The 22920-nt window shown below is 35.5% G+C and overlaps 1 protein-coding gene across 1 annotated transcript in view; it reads right to left on the minus strand.

The window, feature by feature from the left end:
• Nucleotides 1–2479: 2479 nt before the first annotated feature.
• The window catches only part of LOC144970440 (sodium channel and clathrin linker 1-like), a 32073-nt gene continuing 11632 nt past the window's right edge, over nucleotides 2480–22920 (minus strand). Inside the window, exons 10-21 of the mRNA XM_078910074.1 lie at nucleotides 21145–21235; nucleotides 20075–20166; nucleotides 19352–19438; nucleotides 18521–18611; nucleotides 17959–18129; nucleotides 16206–16280; nucleotides 14660–14808; nucleotides 11192–11384; nucleotides 9444–9580; nucleotides 8563–8701; nucleotides 6577–6752; nucleotides 2480–4760 (exon numbers count right to left, since the gene is read on the minus strand). Coding sequence (XP_078766200.1) covers nucleotides 4604–4760; nucleotides 6577–6752; nucleotides 8563–8701; nucleotides 9444–9580; nucleotides 11192–11384; nucleotides 14660–14808; nucleotides 16206–16280; nucleotides 17959–18129; nucleotides 18521–18611; nucleotides 19352–19438; nucleotides 20075–20166; nucleotides 21145–21235 — 1558 coding nt within the window. The 3' untranslated portion in view covers nucleotides 2480–4603. The remainder of the gene's footprint in view (nucleotides 4761–6576; nucleotides 6753–8562; nucleotides 8702–9443; nucleotides 9581–11191; nucleotides 11385–14659; nucleotides 14809–16205; nucleotides 16281–17958; nucleotides 18130–18520; nucleotides 18612–19351; nucleotides 19439–20074; nucleotides 20167–21144; nucleotides 21236–22920) is intronic.

Below are 22920 nucleotides of genomic sequence, written 5' to 3' on the forward strand. Positions count from 1 at the left end.
CGTCATCACAATCACCACCGCCATCATCATCATCATTATTATTATTACCCATAATCTTCCGGGGTCACGTCGATGACACAATAAGGTACCCGTCAATAATAACGACTCGACTCTTACGAGGCCGACCACATTTCTAAAGGACAATAATATAGACAGATCACCATTGGTTCTAGGCGGTAAACACCCTATTGATTTTAACATTTGATGATTGATTAGTGTGTCATTCTTATCATAGTCGTTGATAATGGTACGTCTCCTCTTCGATACTCTAGAAAACAGGAACCTACTTTTTTTTGTCCAGGAAACTCGTCTTTCAAGTGCAAATCACTTCAATGACCCTCAACTTAACTAAAACTCTCAAATTTCAACTTCGTGAGGTACCAGGTTTGAGAGTTTTTGACAAGTTGAGGGTATTGTATCGATCGATATATGAAGGACGAGTTTTCTGGACAAAATTTTAAATACGTGTTTTGTTTCACAGTACGGCGTTACTGAACATGTGACCCATCGTCTCAAAACGGAATTATGCTAAAAAGCCAAAATTAATGCTAAGCTGGTCAAAAATATGAATTATTGGCATTGTTAACCTAGGTGTGGCTCAGTGGTACGGTCTTTGCTTCGTACCCAAAATTACTTTCTGTCTTTGTTTTGGAATGAGATTACTTAGTTTTGTTCTGACTCTGACCAGAGACCTTGGCTGGGAAGAAAACAGTCGGGAGATTGGGAGATATTTTTTTCCCTTTTTAAATCATCTCTGTTATGTACTGTTATATTTTATTTTTAAAATACGAGTTGTAAACATTTGAGTGTGTTGCTCTTAGTGGGTTCTTGTGCTGGTGTCTGGGTGAGACTTTTAGGTGATCTCAAATTAAGTACACCGATAGTGTGCTCTTGGAATCTACTACTGCTCCCTATTTGTACCATTCACCTTTGACTTACGTTTTCCTCAAGTCCTTGTAATTGTACATCTAGATGCTTTTACTATCCAATTTGCTTCCTTTTTACTGGCGCTAATATGACCTAAATGTGTTGCAAGCGCCGTAAAAACCTTAAACTTAAAAACAAAAACACTATCCACCCAACTGGGTGGGGTCTTTGATCTCCCGTGGTGGTCAGGAGGTCAAGCAGTGTGTTCTATCCCCTATCCCCTTTTTATCCATTTTCCAAGTATCTTTCTGTCTGTGTCTTGGAATGGGATTACTTGGTTTTGTCCTAGCCCTAGCAGGAGTCATTGACTGGGAGGAAACAGTCAAATGTATAGTTATAGTTTTGGTATAACCCTTAAAAACAAAAACATAGGAGTAGGAATGACGAATTTTCAAGCGAACAATGGCTGCACTTCAAGAAGCGACATGGCAAGGTTTTCAAGGTGGCCTACTGGGTGGGGTTCCTGACCTCCCGTAGTGGGCAGGGAGGCATTTACTGTGTCTTCTATCCCCTTCTATCTGTTTTCCAAATTGTTTTCTGTCTTTGTCTTGGAATGAGATTACTTATTGATCAGACCCTGGCCGGAGTCCTTGGCTGGGAGAGAAACAGTCGAATTGTATAGTTATAGTTTTGGGAGATGATTTTTTTTTCCTTGTAAATCATGTCTGTTATGTATTGTTATTTTATATTTTTAACATGATTTGTAAACAGACCCATTATTGGTCTTTGTTTATCAGACTGAAGCTTACATTCCTCATCCTCATGTGCGATATTCAATTATTTATATTAAACTTTAAATCTCCACAAGAATTGCAATCCAGTCTCTGGGTGGGGTTCCCGACCTCCCATAATGGGCAGGGATGTCCTTGCTGTGACTACTATCCCACTGTGTCTGTTTTCCAATTGCATTCTGTCTTTGTCTCGGAATGAGGTTACTTGATTTTGTCCTGACCCTGGCCAGAGTCCTTGGCTGAGAGGGAAACAGTCGAATGTATAGTTATAGTTCTTAGAGATGATTTTTTTCCTTGGAAATCATCTCTCTATTACGTACTGTTATTTTTTTCATTTTTAACTTATGATTTGTAAACATTTGAGTGTATTCCTCTTAGTGGATCTTGTGTTGGTATCTGGGTGAGACTTTTAAGTGATCTCAAACTAAGTTTACTGATAGTGTGCTCTTGGATCGACATCTTTTTCCTATTTGAGCAATTCTTTGCCTTACTTTATCCTCAAGACCTTTAATTTTACATCGAGAATGTCTTTACTATCTAATTTTCTTCCTTTTTACTGGCGCTGATAATATGACCTAAATGTGTGGCAAGCGCAGTAAAACCCTTAAAAACAAACAGCAACCAAGTGTACCAAGTAAAAGTTGTTAGATAAAATAACGATGACTCCCCGATATGTTTTATTGAGGAGGATGAAATAGTAAATAGTTGAAAGCGCAATTTTTTTTGGTTAAAATAATTTTCGATTTTCTTACTGCACTGAGGCTATGGGTTACAATTATCAATGCACATCAAAACTAAACAAAATTGAGAAGACATTTAAATACTCATGGACGGAACTTTATTTTATATGTCATTAGCATATAATATTTTATATCAATGATTATATTTGCGCTGTACTTCATTCATTCAGATCATCATTTGTGAATTATTTATAAATGACGTTGCAATACAAAGCGTTTATGAATGATACGATTAGGAAGGCTGTAACAAATGTATGATTAATGAATGATGAATTATAAAAGAAAAATTTTGATGAAAATATATATATATTATTTATATAATTAGTTCAATCATAAAGACTACATATGAACTATATACACGTAATATATATATACATTTCTTGCATTCATTCGTTTATGTAGTCTATGATATGTGATATAATTTATAATGAGCCATATATGTGAGAGCAATTGCACTATGACATTAAATATATACAGACCTGCTATAGGTAACTAACACACAAATATTTATTTTAGGCAAATTCTATATTTGAAGAAAAAATATGAATATACCAAAAATTAAAAGCATGATTTTCACCAGAGATGCCAACTTTCAATTTGGCTCACAGGAATTTCAAACATCACTCGGAGGAATTTAAATACCGAAAGAGGAACATTGGACAACGATAATCACATTGTGCCAAACAGATTTACTAATGAACCACTTCGAAATCTATATTTTTATTGTGATAGTAGTTGTAGGACCTGGAAACATAAACCATCATAGTGATTCAACAGCTACAGTAACAGCTGTTTAATACCCTTTCAATGTGAAGTTAGTCTATTGCAGAATACTTTCAGCCAGATCCTATATTATTGTTGTTTAACCCAGCTACCCAATCACTGCTTTGAGTGGAGAGGGCGGTTGAGTTAAAGAAATATTTAATGTGGGAAATGTTAATACTAGCACTCTCTAAATCCCGTTCTTTAAAAAACTAAATTGACTCCTCTGATTGTGTTTTAGTATCACTGATACTAAAACGCAATCATTTTTTTCAAACACAACAGTTTTCTACGGCTGTTTTACGGGTAATTATTTAATAATTTTTATTTTTGTTTTAACATGCAATTGGTAAAAATAAAACTTTACTCAATTGAGCAAAAAACTCTATATTGGTTGTATATTAAGTATTACATTATTTTCTTGAAATGACATTTGGATATACTGTTGGTTGTTTTCATCATTGTCAAAAAGATCAAGCTTAACTTATGTTTATGGATACAAAATCAAAGCTTTTCCATTTTTCCCTCTAACTGATTGATATAGTTTGCTATACTCCTACATGATATTTATTAAGGTAAAGTGATGAAGACAAAAGAAAAAAAAAAAGGAAATGAACAGCAACATTAGAGGTCAAACCAGAAGCAGCTAAAAAACTTGAAAAATTGTAATTTTTTCTCTTTCTATTTATTGCCAACAAACTCTCGACAACTGAAGCTGTCATAAATCAAAATGCAATCCTGATTTAATTGACAAAACACGTGAAAACATAAAAAGTGTTGAGACATCTTTAAAATTCAGGTTTATGAATATTTGTCAAGCTGTATGTAAATTTTCATAAATCGATATTTAAGTTTCCTGACCAAAATGGAAAAGTGTTTTACCTTTGAACGGTGAAATAAGGAGTACCCTTCAATTTTTTGACACACTCAACATAATTTAAAGATGAAATAATGTTTTGTGAAGTGGGAAAATGGTTAACAATGATACTTTCTCTTTAAAAACCAGGTAAAATCACAATTACAAATTTTCAAAGAAATATCTCAACACGATACGTTTACAACAATGGAAACAATCAGCTAAAACCCCTGGACTTTGTACCCAAAAGTAAACCTAGTGCATCGGTGGAGTTGTACTCTAATCAAGTCCCTCCTGTTTGGAATTTTTTTTTTATGAGACTAAATTTTTTAAAGCAATTTTTAAAAAAAGTTTTAACTGTCAGAACTAGTTGTTTTTTATGTATTCACCGGTGCAGTTTATAGTAATGTATGAATGAAAGAGCTCCAGATGGGATTTATCTTAACTTAACAAACATATGGCTTGTAAAATGTTCATTACACAGCCAGAGCACAACGCAGTTAGTAAATGAAATATTCTACGATACGGATCATTGTATCAAATTTTCTAAAAATATTTACTTAACAGTATTAAACTTTTGCTGGTCATCATCTTCCATCTCCCAGTCCAGCAGAGGTTTGAAGTTTGGACGTGGAGCCAGTTAAATGTTCTAGAGTGAGCTCCCCTTTCCTACTCTGGTCTAGGGACATTTCACCTCTTTTGCTGCCAAGCGGTCCTCCTACAGGGCTGTTAATATCACGATTTCTGATGGTAATGTGGAGAAAAGATGAAAATTTTTATTACAAAAACAAAATCCATAAATATGATCTAATTTTAAAAGAAACATCGCTTCCCTCCTACTCTGTTGAATCAATTTGAGAGAAATTTTAAAATCATTGATGTCATTAGAAAGAGAGTTTCTCCAAAACCTCCTCTCTGAAGAAAGTAAAGAACCTATTTTCTTTTCTTACTTTTACCCAAGATTATTTTCTTTGCAATAATTGTTATTTTTATTCATAAACAATAAATAAATATAATTCCCATTATTCATACCCAAGGAGAAAGTTCTCATTAGGGTCAATTTCAAGAAAAAACTAGAATAACCCACGCATCAGCGCCTTAAAATGAGCTAGGGGCAAGGTGACTAGCTCAAGGCCACACAGTGTGATAGTGGGTTAAACTTGGTTTCTTCTGAGTAAGAAGCTAAAGCCTGGACTATACAGCTACACATCACTGCTGCCAAATCCATTCGAAAGTGAAGAAAAGTCTTGTAATTTTTCTAAAATTTAATTTTTTATGCAGACATGGTCTTAGAATTAAGTTGGCCTTATGTAAAAACCCTCTCTACGTGTCTAAATCATCAAATTTACTCTTTTTAAAAAAAACGATTGGTATCTTTTTCTATCCTGAAGATCAATAGTAAGACTCAACACCTACTCCCGCTCCCCACCCTCTTAGCTGGAAACAAAAATTATAGTTGGAGTTGACCATTGAGAGAATGCATTTGCTACCTAATTATTAGTCCCTTGATAAGTAGTCCTTCAGAGCCATTTTATGCCAGTTTCTATAGCGTGAAACGGAAAATAGCAATTGCTTGCTATCCTTAGGATAGGACGCTAGTCTATCGCTAAGTACTTTCCATCAAATCTAACAGACTTGACTACCCATTCACTGATGGGTGGACAGGGAAATAGGAAAAAAATCTCGACTGCACCCAGGATCGATCTTGGTCCCTTTACATGCTCTACCAACTGAGCTATCAGGACCCCCAGTCCCTTGATTGGTGACCAAATAATAATTTTTAAAACCCACACTCTGGGACTAGTATTTCTGTGTTGTGGCTAGTTATTTTTATGAAATGTCTCACTTTGCGAGTTCTGTTCACAAGTTCACAATTCATCAAACCCTTTGAAATAATGCTTACATCCAAGTTTTTCCCCTTGTTAAAGTTCACTACTTTAGGCACAACAAAGGACAGAAGGAAAGAATGTTGGTTTTTGTTTTTTAAGGGTTTTATGGCTCTTGCAACACATTAAGGTCATATCAGCACCAGTAAAAAGGAAGAAAATGGGTAGTAAAAATTAAAGCACACAAAGAATAAGAAAGACAAAGGAAATTGGTTCAAATAGGGAATAAATGTAGATTCCAAGAGCACACACTATCAGCGTACTTAGTTTGAGATCACTAAATACTAAATGTCTCATCCAGACACAAGCACAGGTCCCTGCCAAGAGGAACTCACTCAATTGTTTACAAATCATATGTAAAAGGAAAAATAATACAGTGCATGACAGAGAGATTTACAAGGAAAAAAATATCACCTCACAAAACTAACACATTTGACTGTTTCCCTCCCAGCCAGAGTATCCGGCCAGGGTGAGGACAAAACCAAGTAATCTCATCCCAAGACAAAGACAGAAAGCAAGTTGGAAAACAGATACAGGGGGATAGAAGACAGAGCAAGTACCTCCCTACCCACTATGGAAGGTCAAGAACCCCACCTAGGACAGAATCTAAGACAAGTGCATTCCCCTAATAACAAATTTGATCTAATATCTACTTTTCCAAGCAAACTCCCAACCTTTGACTCCGAGCCAGTTCTGCCAATAGACTTTCCCTCTCATTGGCCATTTGCCGTTCTCGCATGCTCTGACGACTCAGCTTCTTGCTGGCATCTGCGGCCATGATCTCCGTTTCTCTCACTCTCTCCCCCATGCGGTGGATGTGTTTGGTGTAGTCTGAAATCATACGCTCTGCCTGGAGATTTGATTATAATAAGAAGAAGAAGAAGAAGAAAAAGGAGAATGATGATAATAATAATAATAATAATAATAATAATAATAATAATAATAATAATAATAATAATAATAACAATAATAATAATAATAATAATAATAATAATAATAATAGTGAAAAGTGTTCATGGCACAGATGTTTCTTTCATATTGGGTTTCAGCATAGCTCATTTTTGGAGCAAGACAAAACACTGTACTGCTGAGCCATCGACAGTTAAAATAATCAAAGAACGATTCAGTCAAAGGCAGACGAATGGTCAAGTGATATTACAACATTTTGGCCATACAGTTTTGTTTTGTTTTAAACGTGAGTTTGTTTTTTTTATGTAGCACAATATTCACCAAATCAAAACTGCTCAAAGCACTGACGTGGGGCCCAAGGCCAACAGCAGCAATGAATATGGACAAAAAATGATGCCTATTGGTTGGTATATATATATACATACATATATATTTATGAGTATTGGTGGGTACTTGTAGGTACGAGAGTGCTCGATAATTTAGGTTAGAGCGTATAAAAATAAATAAATTCAGTCACATATTTTAAAGCTGAAACGAACATTTCCATGTGGACATGGACATGGAAACGTTCGTTTCTACTTAAAAATACGCTAGTGAATTTATTTATTTTTATATATACATAAATATTCATAGCCCAAACGGCCCAACAGAACCGCTTTCTGGTTTTCAACGGTGCCATGCTGTATACTACAGTGCAACCTCTCTATTGCGACATCGTCAAGACCATAAAAAAAATGCCGTTATAGAGGGTTCGTTGTTTCTGAGGAGTAGTCAAAACAAAATAAACAAAACAAAAAGGGGGAGGGGGGGGGGGAGGAGGGGAGGGGAAGAGGCGTGAAATTCCATTTTTTTTCTCTGTAGCTTATCCGGTTTAGGACTGGGATGTATGCAATTGCATACATGGCCACATTAAAAACGTTTTTTGTTGTTTGTTTTTTTTATTCTGTTTTTTTTGTTGTTTTTTGTTTTGATTCTTTTTTTTTTTTAATTTATTTACTAACAATGGTGACTATCATGTCATTCATTGATCGCATCTGTAGGAGACAATCTCACACACCATCAGTCCATTGTATGGCCTATCAAGAGCGATCATTAGTTGAAAAGCAAGCATTCTCATTGGCTACATGTCATGTGAGTGTGGGATATCATTGGTCAAAGAGTAAGGATACTTGCCATACATGAGAGGGTCCCAATAGCCTAGTTGGTAGAGCACTCGCTTCACAATCAAGGGACTGAGATCGATCCTAGGTGCATTTGAGATTTTTTTCTAGCTCCCCCCCCCCAGTCCACCCAGCTGTGATTGGGTAACTGGATGTTAGATCTGGTGGAAAGTCTTTGCAATAGACTAGCATCCTATCCAAAGGGTAAAGAGCAATTGCTATTGTCCATTTCACCCTATAGAATCGGGATAAACTCAGGCTCCATGGGCCTAATGGCTCTGAAGGACTACTTACTATGTGTCATTGGCCTATAATTAAGCTTTTTCATTGGCTATAAGGACAAATTTCATTGGTTGAACAGCTAGCAGTTTCATCAGACCAGGAATTTCAATGTTGCTATTCAGGGTTTTTGCTCAAATGTATGTCGCTATAGAGAGTTTTTTATGAAAAAAAAATCGGGACCTCACCGCCATGTCACTAATGAGGGAATGTTGAATTAACGATTGTCGTAATAGAGAGATTGCACTGCACTATATAGGTGAATAGTAAAGAAAAAGTACCTCTCTAAAACAAATCCCATCCCCTACCCACCTCAGTTGTCCTGGTCTGACTTTGTTTGAGCAAGGATGTTAACTCTTCATTCCTCTTCTTCACATGAGTTAACTCCCCTCGCACATCATCCAATTTGCATTCAAATTTGTGTGTGATTGTTTGGCATTCCTCTTTCCATCTGTATTTCATTTTCATATTTAGGAGACAGGAGAATAATAACAATAATAATAATAATAATAATAATAATAATAATAATAATAATAATAATAATAATAATAATAATAATAATAATATAATAATAATAATAATAATAATAATAATAATAATAATAATAATAATAATAATAATAATAATAATAATAATAATAATAATAACAATGATAATGATAATAATATTAATGTCAGAAGTTATTTGTCAGTTACATACGTTTTCGATTTCTATCTATAATACTGAACATGAATAGTAAGAATGGGATTATCTAACACTTACATATTATATTACCAGGTCAATCTAAAACAAACAGAAAGATTCGAGGAAAGATCTTTTATTACAAATTTAAGAGATTTAGATGATTTTAACTGTTCGAAATCTCATCTCAAGACAAATCTTTTTCAACTAAATAAAGCTTAATGTTTGTGCTTGTGCTAGGGATTGTGGTAATGTGTGTCTGCTTCAGAGGAGTATGAGAAAACCTGCTGAATCCAGGAACAACATTGGTTCCTTGCTTGTGAGTCAGTTTTAACCGGCTCATCCCAGGAACGAAACTGGTTCCCTGCTTGTGAATCAATTTTAACTGCCTCAACCCAGAAATGAAACTGGTCCCTTGCGTGTGAGCCAATTTTCTCCTAATTGCGATATCAAGGACCCCCCCCCCCCCCCCCCCTTCCCTCTCCAGCTTGCTATTATAGGATTAATCTTACCTAGCACTCATTCGCTGTTGAGATGTCAAAAGCCTTCTCAACTCTCCCACTGTCTGGCCCTTTGTATCCTCGGTGGTTTGGAGTTTGATTTCCAAATTTCTGGTTCTCGTTTGCTGTTCTTGTTCAATCAGAGCAAGCTAGCAAAGGACAGAATACCTAAATTGTTATTGAGTGTTGTCAAGTTGAAATTAAATCTGAGATTATGAAGCAACTTTAGAATTGTTACCCATTGCCTCAAAACAGAATTCTGTTGAGGTTTGTTAGTTTTATGTTTGTTTTTAAGGGTTTTACTGCCCTTGCAACATGTTTAGGTCATATCAGCGCCAGTGAAAAGGAAAAAAATGGGATAACAAAAGAGTTCTACAATTACAATTAAAGTACCCAAGACAAAGAGGAATTGGTTCAAATAAGGAACACAGGTTTAGATTCCAAGAGCATACCATCAGTGTACTTAGTTTGAGATCACGTGCATGTCTTATCTTGACACAAGCACAAGTTCCCACTAAGAGTAGGAACACACTCAAATGTTTACAAATCATTATGCATGTAAAACAAAAAAAATAATACAGTGCATAACAGAGATGATTTTCAAGACAAAAAATATCATTTCCCAAAACTCTATCTCTATACATTTGACTGTTTCCCTCCCAGCCAGGGTATCCGGCAAGGGCCAGGACAAAACCAAGTAATCTCATTCCATGACAAAGACAGAGTACATGTTGGAAAACAGATATAGGGGTATAGAAGACACAGTAAGTGTCCCCCTGCCCACTATGGGAAAACCCTACCTAGATGTAGGGGTTAACTTCATGCCAAGAAGAGATTTTAAAGATAAAATGTCCAGAATTGTGAAATTTTCGGGGTTTTTTCTTCAGTTTATGAAATTATAATAATTCTCCATAATAAAACATTAAAACTGACCCAAGTCCCATATATCTGACTATAAATTCAATTTGTATCATCTAAACCATCCAACATAGTAATGTTTTGAGGTGATGTGTCACAATTAAGTCTCATTAATAGGAGAAGGAGAAGATGGCAATGGTTGGGGCATGTCTTTCGTAGACCTGATGAAACACTGATAAGAAAGGCTCTGCGATGGACACCCCAAGGAAAGAGGAAGCAAGGCCGCCCCAAGGAGACTTGGAGGTGTACTGTAAAGAGGGACCTAAAACAGAGAGGTCTGTCCCTCGAGATGGCCCCAAGAGTAGCTGCTGACAGGACCAGGTGGAGATCCCTTGCATTGCCTCAAGTGCCAGAGTGAGTGAGTAAGTGTCCCAATTAAGTCTACAGATGCTAACAATTAAATTTCAAGTTTAACTTATCACATTGAAGTTAAAATAAATATGTCTCCATTGAGAATAGTGAGATTTGTCTCAGACATTTCAAAATACTTATATCTCCTAAATCAGATTATTTTTACTTGAAACTCAATTTTCTTAATCTAGCTCATTAATACATAAGACCAGATCCATACCAAAACCTAGAGGTGCCTAAATGAGTCAATAAAATGTATAGAAAAATAAAGGGAGTAAAAATGACTCTTATAAAAGATACAGCACAAAGTAAACGATGAGACATCATTTACTGACCAGATTAATGCAGTGGGTCACATTTGAGAAAAGGGGGGTGTAATTTGTTCTCGAGAAAGCTTTGGTGATAAGCTTGCTTCATTCTTCTCCAATCAACCATGCTTGAGTCTGATTAACAATAGATAAATAAATGACATAAACAAATATTTCATTAACCTCTTTTGTGAACTTTCTATGAGCTGCTTCTTTCTCTTGTGTAGCCTGAAGCAATTTCTTCTCCACTTCGTTCAGTCGGTCCATGCACGAGATCCTGTCCTCATCAACGGCCTCAAACTCGGACTGGACCGAGGCCAGTCTGTCCTGCAACTGTTTGGTCTCAGAGGTCAGTTGTTCTGTCAATCGTTTATTCCTGAGTCAAATGAAATTAAATTTTTAAAAAGGTTAAATCAAAAATTTTATAAATTTCAATCAAAATATTTTGCTGAAATGGCCACAATCCAGTTTGATGTAGAAGATGAATCAGATACTGATTATGAATAGAAATGTCCCATTGAGATGAATAAATGTAATTTCTCAAACTAACTGAATCTCAATATTTTAAAATTTTAAACTAATTTGACTTAAAATTCAATTTTTGAAATCACGTTCACACCAACATTTGGCTCAGTGACACAGTGGTACGGTGTCTTGTCTGGTCACAAAAGTCAAGTAATGTTAAGTGCGATGAGTGACAGTGATCATAGAAAATTCTTGTCCTCATTTGCGTCCTTTGGGTAAAAGAAACAAAACAAAACAAGTTTATATAGCGCAATATCCAATAAATGTGCTCAAAGCGCTTTACAAAGCATCCCTCGTCAACAGTAATACTTAACTGTAGGACAAGACATGATGGCAATGCTTCATTTTTTTCTGACAGAGACGACACTATTAATGACCAGGTACTCATTTTACACCTGAATGTGGTGAGAGAATGTGAGTTAAGAGCCTATTCCAAGGACTCAACTACGCAATGCTCAGAGCGGGACTCAAACCCTGGACTTTTCGATCCAAAAGCAAGCGTCATACCACAAGACAACATAAGCACATGAATCTGTTAGTGAACATTGATTTAAAGGTCAAAATCATGAAATTTCATTTGAATTGAAAAATGATGAATAAATGTTATTTCTCAAGACTAATTTAATCTCAAATTTGTTAATTTCAACTATTTCCTCTTAAAATTCGGTTATCAGAACCGGGTTCACCTCCCTTTCTTTTGATTATGTGTATAATTAGCGTTGTTCGTGTACTGTGTTAGGGCTTAATGATTAAGTTAAGCTATGTTATGCGCCCAGAGCCCTCCTGATGAAGGGATGTTTGGCGCACTATAAATCTATACCATTATTATTATTATTATTATTAATATGTGGCTCAGCGTCTTGTTACAAAAGTTAAGTAATGTCAAGCGTAATCAGTGACAGTGATTGTGGAAAATTCGAGTCCCGATTTGTGTCCTTCGGTAAGAAGGTGTGAACGAGTAATTGGCTACAAGCAGTGATGAATATTTTAAGAGTGTTAGTACGAAAAGGACATCTAACAGGCAATTGATGCTGTATGAAATGGAAATATGGTTCCAAATGGCCTGCTGGGGAGAATGGAGGGATAGAGAGATGGAATGAATAAATAAAACATTGTGAAAAGCTTTGAGAATTGTTTAATTCATGGAAACACGCCATACAAATGTTCACATTTAACATCATGCCATTTTCAGGCCTGTAAATGGTGGTGAAAAATTTGTCGGAATTTTTTGAACACGCAAAAATACACCAACAGGACAAAAATATGGATTAATTAATAAAAACAACACAGATATGACATGTCAGTTGACTAGTCAAATCCTGTCACTCTCCCTAACTCATTTATAATGAGGTCCTTATTTTATATTATTTGAGAGAGTACCCACATTTCTGGGTCCAGGTCTGAGTTAGTTGTAAAATGAAAGGAAGAGAACAATTCCTATGTTTTTGAAGGATGTGTATCTAGTGCTTGACACGAGAAGCTGCATATCTTCGCTCCTGTTGTTAATAGACCTGTAAATGAGCTCTATAAAAATTGACTGAAACTCTTCGACAAACTGAAAATTCAATTATTTTTTAAAAAATAAGGGCATCATTGGAGAGCAGAGTGATAAATAAAATATATTAAAATAGTGGGTGTTATTTCTTACTGGAAGTATGACTGCCATAATTTGATGTAGAAGGAATGCTAAATAAGCATGTCATTCATAAAAGTAAAGATGACTTCATCAAAGTCATATTCCTGCCTCTGGAATTTTTTTGACATAGTCAGAAAAATAATCACCATTATCATCTTTAACTTCTAGCCATGACCAATTGAATTTATTCCTCACATCTTTATCGATGTCGATAAGTCTGAATTGAATTGAGATCCATGAACAGCTCAGCCATTGTGAGAACATTAGAATAATGTAGCAATGAGCAAACTTGATTTTCAATCAGTAAATGACAGAAGAAAAAAAACTTAAATAAATATGATTTCAGGCCAATACACTGAATTATCAAGAAGAAACTTCGGCAGGCGTAGCGGAAAAATTCAAAGAATCGAAATGAAGGTAAATCGCCACAAAACAGCAAGCTCGCTTGGGCTTGAGCAAAACAATGGCAGAAAACGTCCTGATTTGCACAGGAATTAATTAAGCTACTTACCATTGTTCCTTATAATCAGGTACTCAATCAGTGAAGAAACGGTCAACCAGTTTGTTTACAACGTGAGGCAATCGAAATGTTCTTGTAGCAATCTATCCTAACTTTCGATTTGAAGGTGTCTACATAACGGACTTCCGGCATTCGCAATTTACTTTATCATAGTTTTGAGACTCGCCAGGTAAATGTGGTCAATTTTGGCTTAGATGAAACAGTGAAATTTATCGCTCGGTGGCTCAGTTAAAATTGGCTACAGTTGGGATCATGACGGGTTTGGAAAGTGAAAAAATAATTTAACGAAGAATGTGTGAAAATACCCAGGGAAGTGTTCAGACACGCCTTTTATAAAAAGCGTCGCTTAGTCTTGGCAATATATACATCGTTAATATAAACGGTCCCCATGAGCTATGCGTAGCGCTGTGGAACACTCCTAATTACTTTACGGTCATGGACTACGATTTGTGAATTCTTTCTTTTTTTATTTTTTTATTTCTTTCTTTCCTTTTTTTAAATATTTGAATTTGACAAATTGACTGATTTCAGTTAATTGACTGAGAATTTACAGGTCTATGTTAAATTTTTAAGCCGATTCAGTATGACAGTAGGCAGGCAGTGAATACATCCACGTCTAGCGGAGCGTGCAGGTGGCATGATAATATAGCTAACTGATAGACGGTCTAGTTTTGTTTTGTCTTTGATGCGACAAATAAAAAGTTTCTTTTTTTTTTATAGTTCAAAACGGAATAAAATCAGATTTTTTTGAGGAACGAAATAAAACTTTTTATTTTCTCTTTTGTTGGTTCTGTTCTTTGACGGTATTAAATTTATTTTTACTATAAATTTTTTGTTTTTTTAATATTAGCACTTAACAGAATATATAGAGCAAAATCGTATTGTCGGAAATCCGACAATAGTCGGAAGATTTACAGGCCTGCATTTTGAGACAATAGCTCACATATGGACTGTTTCAAAGACTACTTACTCCAACTTGAGTTTGTCCCTCTCTCCTTGAAGATTGTCCACTTTCACATTGGCCTCGTCCCTGCCTCTCTCCGCGTCAATCGCTCTCTTGTTGAGTTCTTGATAGGCTTCCTTCGACTTGCTACCCTCGGCCATGCCTTCTTTGTATATCTGAAAACGCGCAATCAAATACAAAGTTAGTGCGGCTATGTGGTCTTGTGGTAAGACAATTGCTTTAGGATTGGATGCTCAGCGCAGAGTTGAGTCCTTGGAAAAGGCTCATTACTCACATTCTCTCACTGTACTCAGGTGTAAAATGAGTACCTGCCCGTTAACAGCATTGTCTCTGTCCGGGAAAAAATGTATCATCACCTAACAGGCGTCATGCCCTGTCCATGTTAAGTGTTGCTGTTGGCCAGGGACCCCTTGTAAAGCGCTTTTGGGCATGTTCAGTGGATAATGTGCTATACAAAAGCTCATTTCATTTTTTATTTTTTTAAAGTTGAAAAAGGACAAACTCAAGATAGACATTTCTTTTGAAAACACTTTCTTGGAGTTTAACATCTTTATGTAACGCAATATCCACTAAATGTGCTCAAAGTGCTTTATAATGGGTACCTAGCAAACAACAACACTTATCATGTAGGACAAGACATGACGCCTGTTGAGCAATAGTACAATTTTTTATTTTTTCTCGACAGAGACAATGGTATTGATTACAGAGGTGTTGTGTCCCTCTTGCAGTTGGGCAGAAGTTGTCATTTCAGTCAGGTCACAAATTCAATTCCCATATCCCCAAAAAGTTTTTCTTCTCTAGTGTCTTCCATAATTTCTCCAATCACCTCATTTCTTGTTATTATTTAAGTTTTAAAAAATCTGTCCTTAAGAGCAATAAACTTCATGGAGCTGGAGTAAATCTCAGTTTCTATAGTATTAATCAGAGAAACAATTGATTCCTACCCTTTTAATAGAATCTTAGTCTATTACAAGGTACTTTCTGTCATGTCTAACAGATCTGATACCTGTACTATTCAATCTTTTCTTTTAAAAACAGAAAAGAGCCTAAAGACATAAATTATTTAGGGTATTATTCTATTTATATTCTAAGGCTTCATTTTATTGCCATTTGATCCTGGGAGAGGAGGGTGGGGTAAAGGGTATGAATAAAAAAGAAAAAGAAAGAAAAAACTTGAGCTTTTATAAACAGCGCAAAATCCACTAAATGTGTTCAAAGCGCTTTACAAAGGGTTCCTGACCAATAGCAACATGTAACATGTTGTAGAACGAGACATGTTGCCTGTTAGGAGAGAATACATTTTTTTTTTCCAACAAAGACAATAATGTCAACTGTCAGGTACACATTTTACACCTGAGTAAGGTGAGAAAATGTGAGTAAAGAGTCTTTTCCAAGGACTCAATTATGCATGCGCAAGGCTCAAACCCAGGACATTCTGATCCGAAAGTGAGCGTCATATCACAAGACCAAATAGCTGCAAGATCAAATTTGGCTCCAATAAATTAGTATGATATGATAAGTTTGATCGAAATAGCAGATCTAGAAAACCCACCTGTTGTAATTCTGATTCCACAGCACGTTTTTCTCGAATCAGACGATCTAATCTGGCTTGTTTCTCTGTACCTTCCTGAAGAAAAACAATAATGAAGAAGTTATAAAACATTTCACAGATAGTCCGTTACCAAATTTACCGTAGTACCATGTTAATCATTCCTTACATTAATTAATTTTGTTCATTTAAAAGTTTTTTTCCATTTTAAAATACAGTCCACTCTGGATAATCGCAACACCTTGGGATCAGCGAAAATGTTGCGATTAACCGAAGTTAAGTTTCCTGCCCATTCTTGCAACATTTTACGCAAATATGGTAAATCCAATCAATTGTTGTAAACATTGTTCTGAGTCCACCACATACTGAGCAATTTGATTGGAATAAAAAAGATATATGACAGCCCTGTATAGATTTTGACAAGCAAAATCAGATTTGAGGCAAGCCGACATCTTAAGATTGGATTCACTTTCACATTTTGTTCTCATCATTTGTAAGAGTCCAAGAGATTAGCCGTAATGAGGTCTCACCAAACCCATTGGTCACAATGCACAGTTGTTAATCATTAAACAAAGGATATCATTGCTCAGTCTCTCCTCACAACTGTCATCGTCTACCTGTTGTCTAAACCACGCCTAGCCCACTCGCCTCATGTCTAATGGTCACAGATGACCGCACAAACCCGAACTGCAAAGCCCTGCCTCTTTTGTCTCTAATAGTGTGGTGACACACTAATGAAGTATTAAATCCTGCCCACTCTCGATTCTTCAACGTGTCATGATTTCACATGATGAAATCTGATCATGAGATTTTGTTTGATTGATTCCATGAATTTGCCTCCTTTTGAGGTCGAAAATTTGTTGCGATTAACCGAAGTTTGTTGCAATTAACCAGCGACTTTTATATAGAATTAATTCCTTTTCTTGGGAAATGTTGCGATGAACCAAAAGTTGCAATTAACCGAGTTGCGATTATCCGGAGGGGACTGTATTACAATATTCTTTACAGACCTGCCTTTTATGAAAACTTCGTAGAATTACGAAAATTGGGTTCCACATTCAGAACTTTATGAGCATCTCTAATTCATTGAAACTTATTGAAAAAGAAAGTTTATGCCAGACTGCATAATTTTAACTATTATGAAGTGTTACTCAGTCCTTGTAAGGGTAAATTGTTGTTTTTTTAAGTTAACGATAGCGAATACAATTTTTTATCTCCTAAAAATTACGAATTTTTAAATTTTCAAGTAGCAGGTCTGTTCTTTATCTCATTTTCTCAAAATTTTGGTTCTAAAATCAAAGCTGAGGAAAAATATGAAGTTAGCCAAATTTGGTCACAAAAATATTTTTTAATTTAAAAATTAAATTTGTTAAAAGGAAAGTCCGTGTTTGATTAGGAAACAATTATCTTGGAATAATCTTACCTTTGTTCCTGGAGCATATGCTATATAGGAAAATCAACAGCCCAAGGAATGTACCTTGAGGCGCCCTGACTTTACATGTATTTAATTTGAGTCTGTCCCAATTATAGTTTTTGTTTAACTTCTTCAAAACCAATTTAAACCTGGAGTAAAATTCCATAAATCTATAGTTTTATAAAAAGTTATTCTTATAATTTGCTTTGTCAAAAGCTTTGAAGAAATCAAGTAGAATTAATCAATTTACAAAAACACATAATTACTTCCCCATTTCTCATTTTCAACAAAAACAAAACAAACCCAAAAAAAACCCCTCACAAAAACAAAAACAATACTGACCATCTCCAAAGCATGAAGTTCCTCTGTCAAACGAGAGATGCGTTCATTACACTGTTTCTTGACATTGTCCACTTCCTCTCTTGTGCGAGCCCCAGCTTTGTTGATGACCTTTGACACCATACCTCTCATCTCCTCAAGCTCCTCATCTTTCTGATGTGCAATTATCTCCATCTACAAGAAAAGTAAAAAATAAAACAGAAATAAAAGATTCAACCAGTACCTATATCATTGTTTTATTGAAAATTCAAATTTCCTAAACACAGTGAAATCCTGTTATACGGCCATGAATGGGAAGATAGTGTATTTATTGATAGTGTATTAAATATCATTTTTTCATAAGGTCCTAAGGTTGACTCTGTTTGGGGGGGGGGGGGGGGGGGGGGGGATTGGTTAGTTACAGCATTGTCACTGTCACTAAGTTGTCACAGTGCGGCATAAACCTTATACTTACGGTTGTCTTGGGACTCTTTGAGTTCATTCAATGGATGTTGCACAATATCAAGGCTTACTTTCGTTTTCTTTTTTCTTTTTTAAAATTAAAAATATGAATGAGACTTCATACCTGGTCTTTCTCAAGTACCGCAGCCTCCACCATTTGGACAGCATCTCTGACTTGCACAATGGCATCATTTTCTCTTGCTTCTGTCTCTGTCCTGAATTGTTTTAATATAAAAAGGAATAAAACTAGTAACCTGCTGGTCCAGTAAGATTATTACTAATTCAGTGCTTTGCTCAGATCTGCCTACTTGATTTGAAAAAATTTGTAGTTTTCAGTGGTAGATATTTTAAAATCTATATCTATCTTTAAAAATTACCAGTGTGTCCTCAATACTGCTTTTAACTCCATTATTTACTAGATCTGGCACCAAAACATCGTTTTCAAGCTATTTTATTTAATTAAATATCTTTATATATAGACCTCCAATTAGAACCAAAAATTCGTAATATTACGAAATTTTCATAGGAGTAGACAGGTTTGCTTGCTCTTGCCAAATGTTCAAACAAGGCATCCATCTTGAAGTCATCGTTGAGTTCGAGCACCAGTTCTGCTCCAGACATTGCCGTTTATATCCCTTCAATCTTCTACCAACCTCAAAAAATTAATCTATCATCTGCCCATCAGTCATCCACTCATGGCATCTATTCAATTCAGAAATTTATAAAGACGCTTCACAGCTTTACATTTGTTTGGATTTTTTTTTCCCTTTGTAGAACTAAATAATCTCATAGTTTAATCATTCTAAATAATAGTAATAATAAAATTTCCATAAACTTCTTTGGTTGTTAAACCTTGTAACAAAATATAACCGAATGCCATCACTCAGGGTTGCTAATTTTGGCATTTTAAAATATTTTTTGGCAGGAATTATCTGGTGACTCTGAAATTACTTACAGCCTTCTTTGTAATTCTGTGGATCTGGTCAATAAGGAAGTGTTGTCTCGTCTAAGTTCATCTGATTCTTTTGAAATCACACCTAGTCTGAAATTGAATGCAGACAATGTGAACGAATAAGACCATTCCATAACTGTATTCATTATTTTCAGTATGCTAGGGAAGCCTGAGATTGTAAAAATGTGATTTGTCATCTTAAAACAGTATCTATTACAAAAGGATGATTTTCTAGCTTGTAAAATTTGAGTTGTAAGAAATACTTTCATTTTGGAGAATAAGTTTTATTTCTGAAATTATCAACAATTCCAACTTATAATCTTTACATAGAAATAAATTCTTTCCATATTTCTTTTAGGTGACAGTATATAGTTAAATTAGTTATTTTAAAACATAAGAATTTATTACTTATAATAATAATAATAATATAATAATAATAATAATAATATAATAATAATAATAATAATAATAATAATAATAATAATAATAATAATAATAATAATAATAACAATAATAATAATAATAATAATAATAATAATAATAATAATAATAATAATAATAAAGTTTATTTGTATCAATCCTGTTGACAAAACAGCTCTAGGCGCTCAAAATTGTAAAACATCATTATAAACATTTTTGTACACATGTACACCCATTTATACAAGCGCGCACACACACACATATCCTCACAACGACACACATATGCTTAAGAAATATTTGTCTTACCGCTGCCTTAAGTCATCCATTATCCGTTTCAATTCAGAGTTTTTACTGTCAGAAAATCCCTCTTTAAATATGTTGTCTGCTAATTCTTGATCCTAAAAAAGAAAATAGATTTACTCATAGTTTTACTCATTTGATTTTACAAAATTTCAGAATGCAAGCTGATAACAAAATGTATTTATGAATAAACCAGAGACTAGTGTGTAATGCAACTTACCATTGGCAATGACTTCACACCACATATGAGTGGTAAGTCACAAATCTGGTAGATCAGTTTATAAAAAGACAAACATACTAGAACATTTATATTGCTCAGTATCCACTAACCATGCTCTAAGAGCTTTATAAGAATTATGGGACGTAAAAGAGTGAGGATGGATACTCTTTATTGACGACCAGCATATTTTTAGACTAGAAAATAAGATGCCATCACTCTGAAACCAGAAGATCAATTCCACAAGGTATGTATCCAGTCCTCTGGAAGACTGGTTTCACACTTCCAATGAGATTGGAACCAGTTTTCTAACATCATACTTTCATTCCTGATTAGATCAGCAGATCTGATCCAGCAACTAGGTTTTTCTGCAATATGTCTTAAACAAAGACATTTTAAACACAATTTTCCCTGTCTATCCAGCAAATATTAGGTATATTTGTCTGTTAGATCTGGCAGAAAATACTTTGCAAGAGACTAGCATCCTATCCGAAAGGAAGGAAGCCTTGGTCACTATCTTTTAATACTATCGAAAGTGAATGAACTATGGCTCCATGTGTCTCATGGCTCTGAAGGACACAAAAACAGATATCATTACCCAATCATGACTGAAAGGGCAAAGGTTAAGATATCATCATCATTGCCTTTTTCACCCTGGGTCAGGGTATAGGCCACAGACAAACAGTTTCCATCCTTCTCTCTCTCTCTCGAGCTAACTTTTTTGTCTCGTTCCATGTCTTATCACTTCTCTGTACATCAGCTTCTTTAATTCTGGTTGAGATATCAGGGTACCAGAAAAGGCAAAAAAAAACCCCATTAAACTTTTGTGAGACAAATGAAATGTCCATAATACTCGTACCTTCCACACAAGTTGTTGCCGAAGTTCATTGATATTCAAAGACAGTTCTGTGATCTTTTGGCTTTTGTCAGAGTTCTCAGCTCGGCATTCCCTGGAACATTTAGATTAAATGAAAAGTGTAAACACACCAACTCGTATACATTATTTAAGTACACCTTATTGCAGCTGTGATATTATCTTTGTTTTCAATTTCACAAACTACTCTCATTCTAAAATTCAAAAAGCCTTGAACATTTCTTTATCAGTTTAAGGAGAATAGCAAGATAAATAGTTTACGGAGTGGCTATTCGTCAGTACTGACCCCCAGGCGCTGGCACCTGCGGGTCAGTACTGACGAACAGGCACCGGCGTCTGGGGGTCAGTCCTGACTAATACTATTACTTGTACTGATGCCAATTGGTCAGTTCTGACCTGGCCACGGGCGTTGACGGTACCAAAATTATGGAAAAATGCCATTTTTAAAAATAACTTGCTCTACGGCAAATAAATCAGCATTTCCTGTCCCATACTAGTCGCAGGGAAGCCCTTGTTTTCACTAAATCTTTTTGTCGGTTTACGTGAGATTTGTTTAATAAATATATCAATTAATTAAACAAGTGAAATTGTCCAATCCTGAGAAAAAGACCAAATTTGGTGTTGAAACGCCAAACTGGAAGCCCTATATTTCGGTTCAACCAACGCGCATGCTCACTGCACTGATGCGTGGCCCAGAACTGAAAGTGAAAGCTCTTTCATTGTCTCGTCTTTCTTCATTCCTGTCATTTGAAATTCGGCTTACTCGCATCTTACTGAGACAGGAAAAGTAGAAAACGGTAAGGGCTGCCTGAAGCCGGTGATCGTAAAATACTAACGAAAGAGTGAAAATGAAAGGCTTCGTATGGGAACAAAACAGACAATGGACGTTTCGGGTACAAACCCTTCATTAACACAACAATACACAAATAAACGTGGAAAACAAATAAAATATAATGAAAAATAACTTGTATCGTCTGTACTCAATGGTGGTTGCAGTATGAATGAAATGTTAGCGTGGGTAGAGGATAGGGTGCCCCAGGGGGGGGGGGGGGGGGGGGGGGTGATCTGATTGATAAGAAAAGGTCAGCGTCAGGGAACAGAACCTTCCAGAAAATAATGGAAGATAAAAGACATATAAGTAGTAGTAGTAGTAGTAGTAGTAGTAGTAGTAGTAGTAGTAGTAGTAGTAGTAGCAGTAGTGGTAGTAGTAGTGAGTGGTAGTAGTAGTAATAGAATGGACAAAGTATTATAAAAGAATCGTAACAGGAAATATTATATAACACATTTTCCTCTATTTTTCTTTAAATTAAGCTATAACGAAAATATACGGGGAAAAAAAACAATAAAAACAAAATAACCCAAAGAAATAGAATGGACAACATAAAATAAAAAAGAATCTGAAGGTGGCTTGAAATAACGAGTCATATCGTTGCCCCAACGGCATCTAACGCGTTAGAAATCAAACTTATCTAAGTGACCAAGTGTTACTGTGTGCCATCGGATAAGTTGGCCTGAGAGCCTGGAATTTTAATTGTTTTGTTTTTTTTAATGGTGACGAATAAGTGCGTAGAGGTCTTTGCACTGACGAACAGGTCCGATGTTCGTCAGTGCTGATCAATGGTGGGCGGTGGCACAGACCGAAGAGAGGTTGTCTGTGGGCGGTGGCACCTGTTGTTCAATACTGACCAATAGACACCAGGTTATTGGTCAGTACTGACCTCCAGGCACTGGCGTCTGTTCGTCAGTACTGACCCGCATGTG

Source organism: Berghia stephanieae, chromosome 4 (genome assembly GCF_034508935.2).
Source record: "Berghia stephanieae isolate SIO BIC M18660-M18661 chromosome 4, UCSD_Bste_1.3, whole genome shotgun sequence".
Lineage (NCBI taxonomy): Eukaryota > Metazoa > Mollusca > Gastropoda > Nudibranchia > Aeolidiidae > Berghia > Berghia stephanieae.